The sequence below is a fragment of the Mugil cephalus genome, chromosome 4, assembly GCF_022458985.1.
Source record: "Mugil cephalus isolate CIBA_MC_2020 chromosome 4, CIBA_Mcephalus_1.1, whole genome shotgun sequence".
NCBI lineage: Eukaryota > Metazoa > Chordata > Actinopteri > Mugiliformes > Mugilidae > Mugil > Mugil cephalus.
In genome coordinates this window covers 30,254,301-30,276,535 of record NC_061773.1, presented here as the reverse complement: position 1 = coordinate 30,276,535, position 22,235 = coordinate 30,254,301, and the positions used below count along the sequence as shown (strand labels likewise).

The window sequence follows — 22,235 nt, the reverse complement described above, 5'->3', positions numbered from 1 at the left end:
CTTCATGTTAGGAGTGTCTACGGTAACAAGTGTAGCAAAAGAGCTTCTTGCTCTAGATGGTCAACTATTTTTTTTTAACAGATTCTACATTCAGGAGCCACTAACATTAACCGAGTTCTGAACCTTAATATTAGCCGACTCAATAACATCCACTGTAGTTTTGATACAATGTGTTGTCACCAGTGACACTTGATAAAACCCAATTTCTCCTGGCTGGCTCGCCAAGTTTTCTCTGTAACAACCAGAAACATTAGGTTATTATCATATTATTAGTATTAGATTGGATGAGCTCTCTTTACTGTAAATAAGAGAGAAATGAACACTCAATATGGACCAGCATCTCAGAAGATTTAGATGGCTCAGACACCAGGTAGCAAGAATGAAACAAGACTCAAACTTGACCGTTACAGTTGAAAGGTGAGGAAAAGTTAACATTTATTCGCCCTTCTTCAGCTCTTTTTATTTTATTTATTTATTTTTTTTTTTTTTTTTCAGATATGAAAACCCACAAAAATCTTTTTTGTAACAGTCACCTTTTCTTTCTTTTAAGTTTATTTATGATTTACCTGTCAGGTTGGTGATTAGCTTATTTGTTGTGTCCTATTGTGTTACCATGTTGGAATTAATGAGTTAACTGTCAGTAAGTTATTGATTCCTATTTTGTCTAGTTTCAGTTTTGTAAATCCTATTTTATCATGCCTCTATACAACAGGTGATCCCTTTAATTGTTCACTCTTCTGTTTACAGTCTATTGTATAAACACAAACTCCTTGATGTGGGGCAAAAAAAAAAAAAAAAAAAAAAAAAAAACCTCAAGCAAACACACTGGAGACAAGGAGTCACTGACTTTAACAACTCAGTGAGATGAACAAATGGGTCTCTTTGTTTGCTTTCGGGGCTTGTGTGAAAATCCACTGATGTTTTCAGTCATTTTCATGCAGAAATGTAGACAAATCTGAAGTGACCAAAAACTTTGAAGCAGCTCTGTTTATATCATTGTACTTAAAGCACACACTGAAACAACTCACTCCACAATTAAACACGTGCAGCCGATGCTGCCTCTAAGATTAAATACCTTTGAGTGAAACACTCCCGTGAATAACAGGTCAAACTACATTTAAACAGATGAGTTCTGGTAAAGCTCCGCCCACTCACCTGATTTAGCTGAGATAAATCAGGAACCAGTTTAATATTGTGTGTGACTAAAAAGAGACACAGACGATCAGATTCAGCTTCAGACCAAACTAACACCTTCCTCTGAGTGAGTCCAGCTACAGGAGAGAAAAGTGGAAACTACAACACTGCTGCTTCAAGCTGCTGACTCTCCACACACTGAAGGTGAGTTTGACCAAGAGCAGGAAGTTAGTAGAAGATGGAGGAGACATGACTGACTGGACTTTGTGTCTGCTGTGTTCCAGTTTCACTCAGAGACTAAATGGCTTCCAGATCAGAGGAGGATCTCTGCTGTCCGGTCTGTCAGGAGGTCTTCAGAGATCCTGTTGTTCTGTCATGTAGCCACAGTTTCTGTAAAGTCTGTCTGAAGAACTGGTGGAGACAGAATCCATTACACGAGTGTCCAGTTTGTAAGAGAAGATCTTCAAAAGATGATCCACCTTCAAACTTGGTGCTGAGGAACCTGTGTGAGTCCTTCTTACAGGAGAGAGATCAGAGATCTCCAGAGGCTCTCTGCAGTCTGCACTCTGAGAAACTCAGACTCTTCTGTCTGGACCATCAGCAGCCAGTGTGTCTCGTCTGCAGAGATTCGAGAAAACACTTCAACCACAGATTCAGTCCCACTGATGAAGCTGCAACAGATCTAAAGGAGATCCTTCAGGAAACTCTGGAGCTCTTAAAGGAGAAGTTAAAGGTTTATGAAGAAGTTAAAGTGAAGTTTGATGCAACAGAAAAACACATCAAGGTCCAGGCCCGACACACAGAGAGGCAGATTAAGGAGCAGTTCAAGAAGCTTCACCAGTTTCTAGCAGAGGAAGAGGAGGCCAGGATGGCTGCACTGAGGGAGGAAGAGGAGCAGAAGAGTCAGATGATGAAGGAGAAGATGGAGGCTCTGAGCAGAGAGATAGCAGCTCTTTCAGACACAGTCAGAGCCACAGAGGAGGAGCTGAGAGCTGAAGACGTCTCATTCCTCAACAACTACAAGGCTGCAGTGGAAAGAGTCCAGCGCTGCCTCCTGCTGGATGATCCACAGCTGCCCTCAGGAGCTCTGATAGACCAGGCCAAACATCTGGGCAACCTGGCCTTCAACATCTGGAACAACATGAAGGACCTGGTCTCCTACACTCCTGTCATTCTGGATCCAAACACTGCTGGAACAACACTGATCCTGACTGAAGATCTGACCAGTCTGAGACGAGGAGATAAACAACAACTTCCTGATAATCCAGAGAGGATTGATTATTTCTGGTCTGTCCTGGGCTCTGAGGGCTTTAACTCAGGGACTCACAGCTGGGATGTTGAGGTTGGAGACAGCACATTCTGGTTTCTGGGTGTGTTAGCAGAGTCTGACCAAAGAAAGGGAGACATGCTATCTGTATTGTGTGGAATATGGTTAAATGAAGGTGAATACTTAACACTATCACCACCAGCACCTTCCACTGATCTCCCAGTAGAGAAGAAGTTCCAGAGGATCAGAGTGAATCTGGACTGGAACAGAGGAAATCTGTCCTTCTCTGATCTTGATACTAACACACACATACACACCATCAAACACACTTTCACTGAGAGGATGTTTCCTTTAACTTTCAATGGAGATGAACTCCCCCTGAAGATTTTACCAGTTAATGTCTCTGTGTCAGTGAATCAGATCAGTTAGAGACAAACAGGATGACTATTAATGTTTATTGGGCTATAACAACTAATTAATGTCAGTGATCATATAAATTGTTGTTTTGCCGTCATGGTGTTGGGTCAGTACGTCACTGGAACCAATGAAAACACATTTAATATCTGGTGGTTAGAAGTAGATCATTGTGTTTATAGTTGAAGAAACGTTGAATCTAGAGATGATAACTTTCCTAATGAAAGGACATATAGCATCAGTTGATGAGAGGAAACCACCATCATGTCGGAACTAAACTGGTTCTGTTCTGGGATCAATTTCCTCCAAGCTGCTGTAGACCCTCATCAGCTGTTACCACGAACATTTAGTTACAAGGAGCTCATAGACTCACACACTGGATATAAGGTGTCACTGACATTAACGCTTCACTAATATGGACAAATGGGCATCTTTGTCTACTTTCATGTGAAAATCAACTGACATATTCAGACATTTTTATGCAGAAATGTAGAAAATCTGAATGAAGCAAAAACTTTAAAGCAGCTTTATTTATATCATTTTACTCAAAGCACAAACTGAAACAACTTACTCCACAATTAAACACCTTCAGCTGATGCTGCCTCTAAGACTAAATACTTTTGACTGAACCACTCCCCTGAATAACAGGTCCAACTACATTCAAACAAACGAGTTATGGTAAAGCTCCGCCCCCTCACCTGATTTACCTGTGACAAACCAGGAACCAGTTTATTATTGTGTGACTAATGAGAGACACCGACGATCAGATTCAGCTTCAGACCAAACTAACACCTTCCTCTGAGTGAGTCCAGCTACAGGAGAGAAAAGTGGAAACTACAACACTGCTGCTTCAAGCTGCTGACTCTCCACACACTGAAGGTGAGTTTGACCAAAAACAGGAGGTTAGTAGAAGATGGAGGAGACATGACTGACTGGACTTTGTGTCTGCTGTGTTCCAGTTTCACTCAGAGACTAAATGGCTTCCAGATTAGAGGAGGATTTCTGCTGTCCGGTCTGTCAGGAGGTTTTCAGAGATCCTGTTGTTCTGTCATGTAGCCACAGCTTCTGTAAAGTCTGTCTAAAGAACTGGTGGAAAAAGAATCCATTACACGAGTGTCCAGTTTGTAAGAGAAGATCTTCAAGAGATGATCCACCTGTTAGTCTGGTGTTGAGGAACCTGTGTGAGTCCTTCTTACAGGAGAGAGATCAAAGATCTCCAGAGGCTCTCTGCAGTCTGCACTCTGAGAAACTCAGACTCTTCTGTCTGGACCATCAGCAGCCAGTGTGTCTCGTCTGCAGAGATTCACAAAAACACTCCAACCACAAATTCAGTCCCATCGATGAAGCTGCAACAGATCTAAAGAAGATCCTTCAGGAAACTCTGGAGCTCTTAAAGGAGAAGTTAAAGGTTTATGAAGAAGTTAAAGTGAAGTTTGATGCAACAGAAAAACACATCAAGGTCCAGGCCCAACACACAGAGAGGCAGATTAAGGAGCAGTTCAAGAAGCTTCACCAGTTTCTAGCAGAGGAAGAGGAGGCCAGGATGGCTGCACTGAGGAAGGAAGAGGAGCAGAAGAGTCAGATGATGAAGGAGAAGATGGAGGCTCTGAGCAGAGAGATAGCAGCTCTTTCAGACACAGTCAGAGCCACAGAGGAGGAGCTGAGAGCTGAAGACGTCTCATTCCTCAACAACTACAAGGCTGCAGTGGAAAGAGTCCAGCGCTGCCCCCTGCTGGATGCTCCACAGCTGCCCTCAGGAGCTCTGATAGACCAGGCCAAACATCTGGGCAACCTGGCCTTCAACATCTGGAACAACATGAAGGACCTGGTCTCCTACACTCCTGTCATTCTGGATCCAAACACTGCTGATCCAGAACTGATCCTGTCTGAAGATCTGACCAGTGTGAGAGGAGGAGATAAACAACAACTTCCTGATAATCCAGAGAGGTTTGATTCTTTCTGGTCTGTCCTGGGCTCTGAGGGCTTTAACTCAGGGACTCACAGCTGGGATGTTGATGTTGGAGATAACAGATTGTGGATACTGGGTGTGTCAGCAGAGTCTGTCCAGAGGAAGGGAACTATACGATTTGGATTGTGGGGAATATGGTTCAATGAAGGTACATACTCAACATGTTCACCATCAGATCCTTCCACTGATCTCCAAATAAAAAAAAAGTTCCAGAGGATCAGAGTGAATCTGGACTGGAACAGAGGAAATCTGTCCTTCTCTGATCTTGATACTAACACACACATACACACCTTCACACACACTTTCACTGAGAGGATGTTTCCACTCATTTCAAATGCTGACAAACTCCCAGTGAAGATTTTACCAGTGAATCAGATCAGTTAGAGATTAACAGGATGATTATAAATATTTATTGATCTGTAATAAGTAATCAGTGTCAGTGATCATATCAATTGTAGTTTTGTTGTCATGGTGTTGGGTCAGTATGTCAAAACACATTTAATATCTGGTGGTTGGAAGTAGATCATTGTGTTTATAGCTTAAGACACGTTGAATCTAGAGATGATAACTTTCTTTATAAAAGGATCTGAAGCAAGCAGTATGTAGGACCTGAACACAATGCTTCACAGACTTTAACAAATGATTAATTTTCTTGATTGAATAAATTCTGAAGTCTAATGTTTGTGTTCCATGTGTTTGACTGGATCCTCTTTGTCTACTTTAAAAATCTGTTGATGTTTTTGTCATTTTTACGCAGAAATGTGAATATTTGTGAAGGATGCAAACACTGTAAAGCCAGGATGTCTTTGAGGAAGCCAAGACAAAAACTCTGATCTGTAAGTTTTTAGGGGGTGGGGGACATAAAAGAGCATGTTGCTGTATGTCACTATTTAAGAATAACTATTTAAGTTTAAGACACATTGATTGATAACTTTCTTTATAAAAGGACCTGAAGCAAACCTGGACCTGGAGACAATGATTCACTGACTTTAACCAATTTAACAATTTTCTTGATTGAATAAATTTACAAGTGTAATAATTCTGTTCCGTGTGTTTGATTGGAATCTCTTCATCTCCTTACAAACTTTTTAAAGCCAGGATGTTTTCAAGGAAGCCCAGTTAGCCAAAAACTCTGATCTATGTGGTTTTTATGGGGAACGTAACAGAGTACGTCGCAGTCTGACGCTATTTCATGTAATGGAATGAGCTATTAGAGCACCCAGTTTCCTTAAACACACTGGTTATCTAACACTCACTGTGAACACACGCCACTGCATCGTCCTTTTGACTTGACTTAAATAACTAATTTACTTAACCTCAGCTTAGTGCAGATTTGATAGTGATAGTGATAGTCATCTGATAGTCATCTGTAAATCTCATGTAGCCTGAGCTCAGATTTAGTTCAGAACCCATAATTCATGAGTAGTTCACTGAACCTTTGAGTAACTGTTCTGATAAAGGTGGTTGATTATTAGAGGAATATTAGAGTCCATTATGACAAGTAATTGTAACAACCAGAGCCACTAACAATAAGCGAGTTTTGGACCTTAATAATAGCAGACTTAATAACATCCACTGTAGTTTTGATATAGTTGTGTTGACACCAGTGACACCTAATAAAACCCAATTTCTCCTGGCTGGCTCGCCAAGTTTTCTCTGTAGCAATCAGAAACATTAGGTTATTATCAGATTACTAGTTTGGGATTGGATTCCCTCTCTAAACTGCAAGTAAGAGAGGAATTAACACTAAATATGGACCAGCATCTCAGTAGATCTCACTAGACTCAGGCACCAGGCCTGGCCTTGTATTCACAAAGCCAAAAAATAAATAAATAAATAAAACTTATTGCTACACAGTGCGAATGTACTCTTTCCCACTTGGAACCACAACAGTGATGTTATTACTCACTCCAAATATGCAATAAATGTATAATACTCTGTATCACTCAAATGTATTCTGATACTTGAACAAGATAAAATTGTAGCTGCTCCCTTAACAGTTTTGAGAATCACTAAGGCATCTCAATGGCAAATTAGACACAAGGGTTGAATAGGTTTAGCTTCAACTCACTTTAGCTTTCATCACATTGTGGCTAACAAACAATATAACATTAGCCCACACACCAATTCATTTCTGTAAACACACATTACCCTTTTTGGAAAGTGTTATCATCACAGTGTGCTTTCAACACAATAAATAGTTACTAGTGAGCCAGTCCCAACAGTGGTAGGCCTCAGGCCTATAACAAACAAACTATGTTTACCCATTGCTAATAAAAAGTGGCCGACTTCTACAGGCTTTTTTTGGACTAAGTCTTTGGGTTTTTTTGGGGCTCTTTTTCTCTCTGCTCTCCGGTCAGTACATCTGTTTTAGTCACTGCTCAGGCGAGAAAAAAACCTACACAACCTCATTCGTTACTCAGGCACAGCTGTTTCACAAGGAGGCGCTATTTTCACTCTTTTTGAGACATGAGCTTTATCAATTAAATATTTATTTATATATTTATAGTCACTGTTCAAATCTGTATACTGCACACTAATCCAACCTTAGTTTCTGTGTGTTTTAATCTATTTTACAGTGTTTTGGTAACCGGGGGCTACATAATCCCCACAGAAACTTTTTACTGAAACTCAAAGAGATTGGAAATAGAACTAACAGATTAATCTCATAGGTTAGAGATTAACATGATGATTATAAATATTTATTGTGCTGTAACAACTAATCAATGTAAATGATAATAATACTTGTTGTTTTATAGTTATGGTGTTGGGTCAGTACACCACTGCAAGAAAAACAAACAAAAAAACCCAAACAAATAAAAAGGCATTTAATATCTAGTGGTTGGAAGCAGATTATTGCGTTTAGAGTTTTAGACATGCTGAAGGTAGAGATGATAGTTTTTCTTGTAAAAGGACCAGAAGCACTTCTCTTGATGTGAGGAAACCCACCAACATCTCAGAACTGAAGTGGTTCTGTTCTGAGGAATGGGATCAAATTCCTGCGAGCTGCTGTAGACACTGATCAGCTGTTATCATAAACGTTTAGTTACAAGGAGCTCACAGACTCCCACACTGGACACAAGACTCACTACTTTAACAAATGATTCATTTTCTTGATTGAATAAATCACAACTCTAATATTTCTGTCCCATGTGTTTGATTTAGTTCTCTTTGGGTACTTTGGAAATCTGTTGATGTTTGCGACGTTATGCAGAAATTCAAAAGACTATGAAGGATGTTGGTGCATAGTCTGATGATTTGAGGTGAAAGGATGCAACCTTGTGGGGCAACTATGTTAATGAACAAAGAGTCTGATGTATTGTGACCAGATTTTACCCTTTTGTTACCTGTTAGGAAGTGGAGGATCCAGTTGCTTAAGGCTGGTGGAGTTTTTGTGGTTATCCATTTATTGTACTGTCTGAGTGGGTGGATGGCATTGAAGGCTGAACTTTGGTCAGTAAACAGGATGTGTACTAAGTTTTAGATGAATCTAGGTGGTGTAGAGTTCAGTGGAGTGGTAGGTTGATGGTGTCCTAGTAGATCGGTTAGTGCTGTATGCAAACTGGAAGGGGTCTTTAACAGGTGTGAATTGGGCTTGAGGTGTGCCAACAGGAAGAAGGTAAGTAGTCTCTCTTGTGTTTTCCAGTTGTGTATGCATTTCCAACACAAATTAGGTTATGCTTTAATATTCCTAATTTAGATGTTGTGTGATGTGTGTTTTAAAAGGTTACAAATCATGTGCAGATCACAGACAACTGTTATCTTTGAGTTATTTTTTCATGGTTACATTACTGAAATAATGATATGATCATAAAATCAAAGCAACAAAAACTACGGTCCTTCCACCCCTCATGGGATGGAAGTGTTGGGAGATATCATTTACTGTTTTCAAGCAAAAAAAATAAATCTGAGTCAAAGAGCTGGAAATCTATTGTTTAAGATGTGTAGTAGTAATTTAATGAGGACGTGCCCTTTGTTCACATGTGGACTTTGTTCGTGTTACTGACAGATTGAAACCAGGAGCAGGAACATGTAGAGGACATGTGAGTTTTCTTGAGAAAATAAATGTTATTCCACCTATTTATTTATCCCCATTATTCACACACTTCAACATTTACTCAGTGGAGAAGTAGTAAATAAAAATATAAGATAGAAGTGATGTTCATAACTAAGATTCTTAATATAATCAGAAATGATCTGTGGTCCTCCACACAATATTAAAGCTAGAACATCTCAGCCTTGTTTTTTCCCAGTGATTTTGTTTTTGTTCCTTTGTATCCTGGTGGAACGAGGTTCCTTAGTTTATGGTTTAGTTTATGGACAGTCTGCTACACTACACAAGCTTCCTGGAGGTAACTGTATCCAGCAACCCACAATGGAAGAGCATTCTGTAGAAGCATTAAACTGATATTGAGAGAAAGTTTGTTGGACATATACCAGGTGTCTATTTTTACTAACTCACCATTTATGGTTTGTTCAAGCTTATTTGGATTTTTGTGGGGGAAAAACAGTCCTACTTTAGCCAGGAGCTACTATTCAAAATGTCATTATGTACACACATAATGACAATAAATTAATCTTGAATCTTGTATGTTGTCTCAGTGACAGGATGGCGATTACATGAATATGGTCAAGTAACCTAAAAGTATTTAAAAAGATCAAGTGTACTGCAGTTACCCGCAACCTGAATGCTTGAGGGCGAGCTAGTGAGCATGTGCAAGCGGAACGTGTTTTCCCAGAATACATCTGGTATTATGTTGTAACAGATCCCATAACCTCAAAGTTCTGGACAATAAGGCAAATTAATATGTTGTTGTGTTATCTGCATACTTTAATGTTTTTACTGAGCTGTAGTTAGATAGGAGGTCACTGGTGTATAGTCCAAAGAGTTGAGGTGGAAGGACAAAACCTTGATGAACAAGATTTTTAGCCTTTGTTCTCTGTTCAGCAGAAAGTGGAGGATCCTAGATGAATGTAGGTGGTGTAGAGTGTAGTGGAGGGCTACACTGATGGTCTCTTAGTAGATCAGTTAGTGCTGTTTGCAAAGCAGACAGGAGTCTTTAACGGGTGTAGTTTGGGGTTTGAGGTATGCCAAGAGGAAGAAGGTAAAGCAGTCTGTGTTGTGTTTTCCAGTTGTGTATGCATTTCCAAAACAAATGAGGTTATGCGTCTATATTCCTTATGTTCTGATTCGTATTTTAAGATGTCACAAATCATGTGCTCATCACAGACATGTTCATGCCTACATTACAGAAATAATGATATGATTATACACCCCACACCCACCCACTAACCTGAGAAAGCCCCACCCACTTACCTGAGATCAACCAGAGAACAGTTTATTCCTGAAACAGTCCAGAGACTCAAAGACACAAAACGGTAAGATTCACCTTCATTACACAACTAGGACATGAATAATCAAATAAACTAGCGTCTGACTAAAAAATACTCAAATACTCAAAGTGAAAGTAAAGAAACTAGTAGAAAGGCCTTTGCTGCTTTCTGTGCTGTCTGGTGTGTCATGAAAACAAGGAAGTGATTACGTTTCTGATTTAAAATTAATATTTCACATTTTACTAGTATTATTACAGTTAGTATGTGATTTAGGATTTATGTGATGTCATTAAAAATTGCAGTGCACTTATGTAGAAGATAAGGATTAAATATAAGATAGAATTAAATCAGTGCCTAAAAATGATTCTATGTCCACTGTTCTGGATCATTATGTTAAATGAATTGTTTGACTGTTGTATTTGCACTTCTTAAGCTGTTGCTAATAAAAGTAGTTAATATTGTGCACATTATGTTGTTATAGTCTCATTATCAGTGTCTGGTATTCAGTGTCTGAACGGTGTAGGCCCAAGCCAACAGTTTGGTGAAGCCGTCGGGCTCGTCCGCGGCGCGTTGCGTGAGCGTCGTGTATTTGGTTCGTCCTGCACACAACTTCAAAACCTACCGGGAGCGTTTCAGAAGCGTTTAGCCCGGCAGACGTTGTTTACTCGCTCAGATTTGGCCATTTCCCCGGTTTATGTTCTTCTAAACATGCTTCTACGTGTGTAAATATGCTACGTAGTTAATAAGTTTCGTTTTTGTCTGTTTTTACGACCGGCAGTATTTTATTTTGAAAATCCACCGGATTCTCTTTGTTTTTTCTGTGTCCGGCTTCCGTCTACTCGAGGTGGTCTCTGCAAATTCACGGTGCTTTGTAATTTTTAATTAGTCACGGTAATACCGTATACCGCGGTAAAATGTCTTTGTTCAGTACTCGACAAGATTTATTAGAGTCACCCTGTGACGCATTTAGAAGTTCTGCATAATGATTACTCTCGCTCTTTCTAATAATGCATGTACGTACACTACTCACAATAAGTTAGGGATACTGTTATTTACATGAGTGCTTTTCCTATTTGGTCTGAATTTTAATGAAATAAGTAAAAGTTCCCTTTGATATGACTATTAATGTATGAGAAGAAACACCATTTTCATTAGTTTAACATTTATTAACCCAAAAATTTAGACAATAACAAGAACAGCCCCAAATAACAAAAACTGACAATGTCAGTAGCGGATGTTTCCACCATTTGCCGCAATGACAGTATGTTTCGATGGTTGATATGTTGATTTTTATTTGTAGTATTTGAGTTTTATGTAGCATTTATATATCTTTTTTTCTGTGATTAATAGATTTTATTATATTTATTTGTCCTTTGTGACTCATGGATTATGAATTGTTGTACTGCACATAGTAGTAGTCTCCTCAGGGATGGTCCTCTGAGCCTCAAATCAGCAAAAAATAAATAAATAACTGAATAATTATATAAAAATTCAGGCTGAGCAGCTCTGCAGTGAAGCCATGACTGACTGGACTTTGTGTCTGCTGTGTTCCAGCTTCACTCAGAGACTAAATGGCTTCCAGATTAGAGGAGGATCTCTGCTGTCCGGTCTGTCAGGAGGTCTTCAGAGATCCTGTTATTCTGTCATGTAGCCACAGCTTCTGTAAAGTCTGTCTGAAGAACTGGTGGAGACAGAAACCAACACAGGAGTGTCCAGTTTGTAAGAGAAGATCTTCAAAGGAGGAACCACCTTTAAACTTGGTGCTGAGGAACCTGTGTGAGTCCTTCTTACAGGAGAGAGATCAGAGATCTCCAGAGGCTCTCTGCAGTCTGCACTCTGAGAAACTCAGACTCTTCTGTCTGGACCATCAGCAGCCAGTGTGTGTCGTCTGCAGAGATTCAGAAAAACACACCAACCACAGATTCAGACCCATTGATGAAGCTGCAACAGATCTAAAGAAGAACCTTCAGGAAACTCTGGAGCCCTTAAAGGAGAAGTTAAAGGTTTATGAAGAAGTTAAAGTGAAGTTTGATGAAACAGAAAAACACATCAAGGTCCAGGCCCGACACACAGAGAGGCAGATTAAGGAGCAGTTCAAGAAGCTTCACCAGTTTCTAGCAGAGGAAGAGGAGGCCAGGATGGCTTCACTGAGGGAGGAAGAGGAGCAGAAGAGTCAGATGATGAAGGAGAAGATGGAGGCTCTGAGCAGAGAGATAGCAGCTCTTTCAGACACAGTCAGAGCCACAGAGGAGGAGCTGAGAGCTGAAGACGTCTCATTCCTCAACAACTACAAGGCTGCAGTGGAAAGAGTCCAGCGCTGCCCCCTGCTGGATGATCCACAGCTGCCCTCAGGAGCTCTGATAGACCAGGCCAAACATCTGGGCAACCTGGCCTTCAACATCTGGAACAACATGAAGGACCTGGTCTCCTACACTCCTGTCATTCTGGATCCAAACACTGCTGATCCAAGACTGATCCTGTCTGAAGATCTGACCAGTGTGAGAGGAGGAGATAAACAACAACTTCCTGATAATCCAGAGAGGTTTGATTATAACTGTTCTGTCCTGGGCTCTGAGGGCTTTAACTCAGGGACTCACAGCTGGAATGTTGATGTTGGAGATAACAGATTGTGGGGACTGGGTGTGTTAGCAGAGTCTGATCAGAGGAAGGGACGCATACGATCTGGATTGTGGAGAATGGGGTTCTATAAAGGTAAATACTCAACATATTCACCACCAGATATTCTCACTTATCTCCCAGTAAAGAAGAGGCTCCAGAGGATCAGAGTGAATCTGGACTGGAACAGAGGAAATCTGTCCTTCTCTGATCCTGATACTAACACACACATACACACCTTCACACACACTTTCACTGAGAGGATGTTTCCTTTCATTATGACTGTGGAGAAGGTGAAGATTTTACCAGTGAATGTCTCTGTGTCAGTGAATCAGATCAATTAGAGACAAACAGGATGATTATTAATGTTTATTGGGCTGTAACAACTAATCAATGTCAGTGATCATATAAACTGTAGTTTTGTTGTCATGGTGTTGGGTCAGTTACGTCACTGGAACCAGTGAGAACACATTTAATATCTGGTGGTTGGAACTAGATCATTGTGTTTATAGCTTAAGACACGTTGAATGTAGAGATGATAACTTTCTTTATAAAGGACCTGAAGCAAGCAGTATGTAGGACCTGGAGACAATGCTTCATAGACTTTAACCAATGATTCATGTTCTTGATTGAATAAATTCTCAAGTCTAATATTTGTGTTGCATGTGTTTGACTGGATTCTCTTTGTCTACTTTAAAAATCTGTTGATGTTTTTGTCATTTTTACGCAGAAATGTAAATATTTGTGAAGGATGCAAACACTGTAAAGCCAGGATGTCTTTGAGGAAGCCAAGTGAGACAAAAACTCTGATCTGTAGGTTTTTATGTGGTGGGGACATAAAAGAGCATGTTGCTGTACGTCACTATTTCATGTAATGGAATGAACTATTGGAGCGTCCAGTTTCCTTAAACACGCTGGTTATCTAACACTCACTGTGAACACACACCACTGCATCGTCCTCTTGACTTAAATAACTCATTTACTGCCCTCAGCTTAGTGCACAGCACAGATTAGTTTTTTACTGAATCCTCCATCACTGTGCATGTTCATTCTGATAAAGAAATGTCAAAACAAAGCTGCTAATCTACTATTTCATTCAATGGTTTGATGATGAAGGTACTATGTTGGTCTGAGGCCAAAGGAAACCATTGTCAGCTAGGGCTGGGCCATATGAGCAAAAATGTATATCAGTGACTTTTCATGTCTAATCAGGTGTTTACAACATTTTCTACTGGTGGGAGAAGAATTACTGCAGTAGATTAACTTAAAGAACTATTTTATTAGCATGATGAGTGAATATTGTGGAATAATAGTTAGGAAGAAGAGTCACTCAGGATTCCAATGAAGTGAGGAATCAGAATGAAAAGAAAACTGTTGTTAAAATACTAAACATTTACTCTGTAAATTTCACAAACATCGTTTAGAAAACCAGTACAGGGATCTGAAGGTTTGAACTTAACTTGGAGTTAGTTTTTTATTATTGTTATAATAATTTGAATGTGTTTGAAGGCAGAGAAAGACAAATTCCATTCAGGACAGAAACAAAGGATTATGAACCCAGCCCTGGTGTCAGTACAGTCTGATAAAAACAGAGGCAGCATGGCTTCCCTTGGCCTCCAGGAGGAAAGGCCGCTGTTTAAAGTGTTACTCTACGTCACATGGAAAGTTCTGAACGTAACAAGATCACACACGTCTCATCTGGTTTGATTCTGTTACAACCATCTTAACATCCTCATCCAACAGATGAATTCAATCACTCGCTGATACGAGGGTCAGCTGTAGGTCAGTGGTCATCTCACTCTGATCTTAACTGGAGACGACTGTCACCGTGGAGACGAGCACTGCACTTGTAAAAATACTTCCCACTGCATCCTCCATCTCCTTTCACACCTTCCTCTGTTCACCTTAAACCAGCTCCATCTGTCAGCGGGACGTAAGGAGGCAGAGCAGGGTGAAGGCACGTTGATGCTGTTTACTCAGACCCTGACAGAGTCTTACAAACCTGATAATGAATTCAACTTTTTATTTTGACATTTCCAGGTAACAACACAAGTTTAAAACATACTGGGGGAGGTGTTCCACGTTCTTTCTACTTTTAGGTCTGTTGTTGCTGGGATTTAACCTGCTGTATTTTTAGGGCTCATTGCAAGAGGACACTTTTGTCCGTTAATGGCTACAACGTAACAATTTTTGTAAATCGGGCACAAAAGTTAGTTTTCTTTCAAACAACAACCGTCACAAACACTGGCATATAAAGGTTAATAGTCAGAAATTAATAAAAATATTTTTGGTATTTATGATTAGGACTGAAGTGGATTAAAACATTATGTAAAAGATACAGGAAAAAAATATTAACATATGTTACGTTTAGGGCGTTTTTGAAGAGGACACTTTTGTCTTTTAATGGTAACAATGGAACAATTACTGCTAAGTTATGTAAAAAATGGAATCGGACACTTTTGTCCTTATCAGGGAACGAGTGTTAACAAATAGCTGAAACCTTGTAGAATTCTAAGTTTGAAGCTGGAAGCAGCAGATTCCTTCACAGGACCGACAGGAAGAAGTGGAGACAGAGAGTAAATGTGATTCCTGGTGTGTCTGTAGAGTCTGTTTGTGTCTGTTAGCATGATGTAGCGTATGGGTGGTTATCTCTGGTGAGATCCTGAAGAGAAGGAGGTTTCTGATGTTTCTAAATGAGTGGGTTCATCCTGGTAAGAAGCAGACAGATAATATCCTGACAAGCTTGAGGCCTCAGTTCATCAACAACCAACAGAGATCCATCTAAAACTCAGAGCCACGAGGAGACATCATTTACTGTTTTCAAGCAAAAAACTAAATCTGAGTCAAAGAGCTGAAAATCTATTGTTTAAGATGTGTAGTAGTAATTTAATGAGGACGTGCCCTTTGTTCACATGTGGACTTTGTTCGTGTTACTGACAGATTGAAACCAGGAGCAGGAACGTGTAGAGGACATGTGAGTTTTCTTGAGAAAATAAATGTTATATTTTTATTTACTACTTCTCCACTGAGTAAATGTTGAAGTGTGTGAATAATGGGGATAAATAAATAGGTGGAATGAGATAGAAGTGATGTTCATAATTAAGATTCTTAATATAATCAGAAATGATCTGTGGTCCTCCACACAATATTAAAGCTAGTACATCTCAGCCTTGTTTTTCCCAGTGATTTTGTTGTTGTTCCTTTGTATCCTGGTGGAACGAGGTTCCTTAGTTTATGGTTTAGTTTATGGACAGTCTGCTACACTACACAAGCTTCCTGGAGGTAACTGTATCCAGCAACTCACAATGGAAGAGCATTCTGTAGAAGCATTAAACTGATATTGAGAGAAAGTTTGTTGGACATATACCAGGTGTCTGTTTTTACTAACTCACCATTTATGGTTTGTTCAAGCTTATTTGGATTTTTGTGGGAAAAACAGTCCTACTTTAGCCAGGAGCTACCATTCAAAATGTCATTATGTACACACATAATGACAATAAATAAATCTTGAATCTTGTATGTTGTCTCAGTGACAGGATGGTGATTACATGAATATGGTCAAGTAACCTAAAAGTATTTAAAAAGATCAAGTGTACTGCAGTTACCCGCAACCTGAATGCTTGAGGGCGAGCTAGTGAGCGTGTGCAAGCGGAACATTTTTTCCCAGAATACATCTGGTATTATGTTGTAACAGATCCCATAACCTCAAAGTTCTGGACAATAAGGCAAATTAATATGTTGTTGTGTTATCTGCATACTTTAATGTTTTTACTGAGCTGTAGTTAGATAGGAGGTCACTGGTGTATAGTCCAAAGAGTTGAGGTGGAAGCACAAAACCTTGATGAACAAGATTTTTAGCCTTTGTTCTCTGTTCAGCAGAAAGTGGAGGATCCTAGATGAATGTAGGTGGTGTAGAGTGTAGTGGAGGGCTACATTGATGGTCTCTTAGTAGATCAGTTAGTGCTGTTTGCAAAGCAGACAGGAGTCTTTAACGGGTGTAGTTTGGGGTTTGAGGTGTGCCAAGAGGAAGAAGGTAAAGCAGTCTGTGTTGTGTTTTCCAGTTGTGTATGCATTTCCTAAACAAATGAGGTTATGCGTATATATTCCTTATTTAAATGTTCTGATTCATATTTTAAAATGTCACAAATCATGTGGACATCACAGACATGTTCATGCCTACATTACGGAAATAATTATATGATTATACACCCCACATCCACCCACTAACCTGACATTGCCCCACCCACTAACCTGAGAAAGCCCCACCCACTAACCAGAGATCACCCCACCCACTAACCTGAGAAAGCCCCACCCACTGACCAGAGATCAACCAGAGAACAGATTATTCCTAAAACAGTTCAGAGACTCAAAGACACAAAACGGTAAGATTCACCTTCATTACACAACTAGGACATGAATAATCAAATAAACTAGCGTCTGACTAAAAAATACTCAAATACTCAAAGTGAAAGTAAAGAAACTAGTAGAAAGGCCTTTCCTGCTTTCTGTGCTGTCTGGTGTGTCATGAAAACAAGGAAGTGATTACGTTTCTGATTTAAAATTAATATTTCACATTTTACCAGTATTATTACAGTTATTATGTGATTTATGATTTATGTGATGTCATTAAAAAATGTAGTGCACTTATATAGGAGCTAAGGATTAAATATAAGATATAATTAATTCAGTGCCTAAAAATGATTCTATGTCCACTGTTCTGGATCATTATGTTAAATGAATTGTTTGACTGTTGTATTTGCACTTCTTAAGCTGTTGCTAATAAAAGTAGTTAATATTGTGCACATTATGTTGTTATAGTCTCATTATCAGTGTCTGGTATTCAGTGTCTGAACGGTGTAGGCACAAGCCAACAGTGCACACAACTTCAAAACCTACCGGGAGCGTTTCAGAAGCGTTTAGCCCGGCAGACGTTGTTTACTCGCTCAGATTTGGCCATTTCCCCGGTTTATGTTCTTCTAAACATGCTTCTACGTGTGTAAATATGCTGCGTAGTTAATAAGTTTCGGTTTTGTCTGTTTTTTAGACCGGCAGTATTTTATTTTGAAAATCCACCGGATTCTCTTTGTTTTTTCTGTGTCCGGCTTCCGCCCAGTCGAGGTGGTCTGTGCAAATAGACGCTGCTTCGTAATTTTAATTAGTCACGGTAATACCGTATACCGCGGTAAAATGTCTTTGTTCAGTACTCGACAAGATTTATTAGAGTCACCCTGTGACGCATTTAGAAGTTCTGCATAATGATTACTCTCGCTCTTTCTAATAATGCATGTACGTACACTACTCACAATAAGTTAGGGATATTGTTATTTACATGAGTTCTTTTCCTATTTGGTCTGAATTTTAATGAAATAAGTAAAAGTTCCCTTTGATATTACGAATAATGTATGAGAAGAAACACCATTTTCATTAATTTAACATTTATTAACCCAAAAATTTAGACAATAACAAGAACAGCCCCAAATAACAAAAACTGACAATGTCAGTAGCGGATGTTTCCACCATTTTCTGCAATGACAGTATGTTTCGATGGTTGATATGTTGATTTTTATTTGTAGTATTTGGGTTTTATGTAGCATTTATATATATTTTTTCTGTGATTAATAGATTTTATTATATTTATTTGTCCTTTGTGACTCATGGATTATGAATTGTTGTACTGCACATAGTAGTAGTCTCCTCAGGGATGGTCCTCTGAGCCTCAAATCAGCAAAAACAAATAAATAAATGGATAATTATATAAAAATTCAGGCTGAGCAGCTCTGCACTGAAACCATGACTGACTGGACTTTGTGTCTGCTGTGTTCCAGCTTCACTCAGAGACTAAATGGCTTCCAGATTAGAGGAGGATCTCTGCTGTCCGGTCTGTCAGGAGGTCTTCAGAGATCCTGTTCTTCTGTCATGTAGCCACAGCTTCTGTAAAGTCTGTCTGAAGAACTGGTGGAGAGACAAACCATTACACCAGTGTCCAGTTTGTAAGAGAAGATCTTCAAGAGATGATCCACCTGTTAGTCTGGTGTTAAAGAACCTGTGTGAGTCCTTCTTACAGGAGAGAGATCAGAGATCTCCAGAGGCTCTCTGCAGTCTGCACTCTGAGAAACTCAGACTCTTCTGTCTGGACCATCAGCAGCCAGTGTGTGTCGTCTGCAGAGATTCACAAAAACACTCCAACCACAGATTCAGACCCATCAATGAAGCTGCACCACAGCACAAGAAGAACCTTCAGGAAACTCTGGAGCCCTTAAAGGAGAAGTTAAAGGTTTATGAAGAAGTTAAAGTGAAGTTTGATGAAACAGAAAAACACATCAAGGTCCAGGCCCGACACACAGAGAGGCAGATTAAGGAGCAGTTCAAGAAGCTTCACCAGTTTCTAGCAGAGGAAGAGGAGGCCAGGATGGCTGCACTGAGGGAGGAAGAGGAGCAGAAGAGTCAGATGATGAAGGAGAAGATGGAGGCTCTGAGCAGAGAGATAGCAGCTCTTTCAGACACAGTCAGAGCCACAGAGGAGGAGCTGAGAGCTGAAGACGTCTCATTCCTCAACAACTACAAGGCTGCAGTGGAAAGAGTCCAGCGCTGCCCCCTGCTGGATGCTCCACAGCTGCCCTCAGGAGCTCTGATAGACCAGGCCAAACATCTGGGCAACCTGGCCTTCAACATCTGGAACAACATGAAGGACCTGGTCTCCTACACTCCTGTCATTCTGGATCCAAACACTGCTGGAAGAAAACTGATCCTGTCTGAAGATCTGACCAGTGTGAGAGAAGGAGATAAACAACAACTTCCTGATAATCCAGAGAGGTTTGATTATTACTGTTCCGTCCTGGGCTCTGAGGGCTTTAACTCAGGGACTCACAGCTGGGATGTTGATGTTGGAGATAACACATTCTGGTTTCTGGGTGTGTTAGCAGAGTCTGTCCAGAGGAAGGGAAGCATACGATCGGGATTGTGGGGAATATGGTTAAATGAAGGTGAATACATAACAGATTCACCATCAGCTCCTCCCACTGTTCTCCCAGTAAAGAAGAAGCTCCAGAGGATCAGAGTGAATCTGGACTGGAACAGAGGAAATCTGTCCTTCTCTGATCTTGATACTAACACACACATACACACCTTCACACACACTTTCACTGAGAGGATGTTTCCATACATTTTCACTGTGGATGAAGTGAAGATTTTACCAGTGAATGTCTCTGTGTCAGTGAATCAGATCAGTTAGAGATAAACAGGATGATTATTAATGTTTATTGGGCTGTAACAACTAATCAATGTCAGTGATCATATAAACTGTAGTTTTGTTGTCATGGTGTTGGGTCAGTTACGTCACTGGAACCAATGAAAACACATTTAATATCTGGTGGTTGGAACTAGATCATTGTGTTTATAGCTTAAGACACGTTGAATCTAGAGATGATAACTTTCTTTATAAAGGACCTGAAGCAAGCAGTATGTAGGACCTGGAGACAATGCTTCACTGACTTTAACCAATGATTCATGTTCTTGATTGAATAAATTCTCAAGTCTAATGTTTGTGTTCCATGTGTTTGACTGGATTCTCTTTGTCTACTTTAAAAATCTGTTGATGTTTTTGTCATTTTTACGCAGAAATGTAAATATTTGTGAAGGATGCAAACACTGTAAAGCCAGGATGTCTTTGAGGAAGCCAAGTGAGACAAAAACTCTGATCTGTAGGTTTTTATGTGGTGGGGACATAAAAGAGCATGTTGCTGTATGTCACTATTTCATGTAATGGAATGAACTATTGGAGCGTCCAGTTTCCTTAAACACGCTGGTTATCTAACACTCACTGTGAACACACACCACTGCATCGTCCTCTTGACTTAAATAACTCATTTACTGCCCTCAGCTTAGTGCACAGCACAGATTAGTTTTTTACTGAATCCTCCATCACTGTGCATGTTCATTCTGATAAAGAAATGTCAAAACAAAGCTGCTCATCTACTATTTCATTCAATGGTTTGATGGTGAAGGTACTATGTTGGTCTGAGGCCAAAGGAAACCATTGTCAGCTTGGGCTGGGCCATATGAGCAAAAATGTATATCAGTGACTTTTCATGTCTAATCAGGTGTTTACAACATTTTCTACTGGTGGGAGAAGAATTACTGCAGTAGATTAACTTAAAGAACTATTTTATTAGCATGATGAGTGAATATTATGGAATAATAGTTAGGAAGAAGAGTCACTCAGGATTCCAATGAAGTGAGGAATCAGAATGAAAAGAAAACTGTAGTTAAAATACTAAACATTTACTCTGTAAATTTCACAAACATCGTTTAGAAAACCAGTACAGGGATCTGAAGGTTTGAACTTAACTTGGAGTTAGTTTTTTATTGTTATTATTATTTGAATGTGTTTGAAGGCAGAGAAAGACAAATTCCATTCAGGACAGAAACAAAGGATTATGAACCCAGCCCTGGTGTCAGTACAGTCTGATAAAAACAGAGGCAGCATGGCTTCCCTTGGCCTCCAGGAGGAAAGGCCGCTGTTTAAAGTGTTACTCTACGTCACATGGAAAGTTCTGAACGTAACAAGATCACACACGTCTCATCTGGTTTGATTCTGTTACAACCATCTTAACATCCTCATCCAACAGATGAATTCAATCACTCGCTGATACGAGGGTCAGCTGTAGGTCAGTGATCATCTCACTCTGATCTTAACTGGAGACGACTGTCACCGTGGAGACGAGCACTGCACTTGTAAAAATACTTCCCACTGCATCCTCCATCTCCTTTCACACCTTCCTCTGTTCACCTTAAACCAGCTCCATCTGTCAGCGGGACGTAAGGAGGCAGAGCAGGGTGAAGGCACGTTGATGCTGTTTACTCAGACCCTGACAGAGTCTTACAAACCTGATAATGAATTCAACTTTTTATTTTGACATTTCCAGGTAACAACACAAGTTTAAAACACACTGGGGGAGGTGTTCCACGTTCTTTCTACTTTTAGGTCTGTTGTTGCTGGGATTTAACCTGCTGTATTTTTAGGGCTCATTGCAAGAGGACACTTTTGTCCGTTAATGGCTACAACGTAACAATTTTTGTAAATCGGGCACAAAAGTTAGTTTTCTTTCAAACAACAACCGTCACAAACACTGGCATGTAAAGGTTAATAGTCAGAAATTAATAAAAATATTTTTGGTATTTATGATTAGGACTGAAGTGGATTAAAACATTATGTAAAAGATACAGGAAAAAAATATTAACATATGTTACGTTTAGGGCGTTTTTGAAGAGGACACTTTTGTCTTTTAATGGTAACAACTGAACAATTACTGCTAAGTTATGTAAAAAATGGAATCGGACACTTTTGTCCTTATCAGCGAACGAGTGTTAACAAATAGCTGAAACCTTGTAGAATTCTAAGTTTGAAGCTGGAAGCAGCAGATTCCTTCACAGGACCGACAGGAAGAAGTGGAGACAGAGAGTAAATGTGATTCCTGGTGTGTCTGTAGAGTCTGTTTGTGT

General features: G+C 39.7%; 5 protein-coding genes across 5 annotated transcripts in view; 4 read left to right on the top strand and 1 right to left on the bottom strand.

The window, feature by feature from the left end:
- LOC125006495 (dedicator of cytokinesis protein 3-like) overlaps positions 1 to 22,235 on the bottom strand; it is a 148,339-nt gene that overhangs the window by 63,009 nt on the left and 63,095 nt on the right. The window lies entirely within an intron of this gene.
- Positions 1,436 to 2,856, top strand: LOC125006453 (E3 ubiquitin-protein ligase TRIM35-like). Its single transcript, XM_047582499.1, has one exon. The coding sequence runs from the start codon at positions 1,436 to 1,438 to the stop codon at positions 2,828 to 2,830; it is 1,395 nt and encodes a 464-aa protein (XP_047438455.1). The 3' UTR covers positions 2,831 to 2,856.
- LOC125006464 (nuclear factor 7, brain-like) lies at positions 3,792 to 5,802 on the top strand. The gene has a single exon (XM_047582513.1). The coding sequence runs from the start codon at positions 3,792 to 3,794 to the stop codon at positions 5,166 to 5,168; it is 1,377 nt and encodes a 458-aa protein (XP_047438469.1). The 3' UTR covers positions 5,169 to 5,802.
- Positions 11,690 to 13,857, top strand: LOC125006471 (nuclear factor 7, brain-like). The gene is made up of 2 exons (XM_047582518.1): positions 11,690 to 12,830; positions 12,879 to 13,857. Exons 1-2 carry the CDS (start codon positions 11,690 to 11,692, stop codon positions 13,076 to 13,078), a joined length of 1,341 nt encoding a protein of 446 aa, XP_047438474.1. The 3' UTR covers positions 13,079 to 13,857.
- LOC125006456 (nuclear factor 7, ovary-like) lies at positions 18,260 to 20,272 on the top strand. The gene has a single exon (XM_047582503.1). The coding sequence runs from the start codon at positions 18,577 to 18,579 to the stop codon at positions 19,963 to 19,965; it is 1,389 nt and encodes a 462-aa protein (XP_047438459.1). The 5' UTR covers positions 18,260 to 18,576; the 3' UTR covers positions 19,966 to 20,272.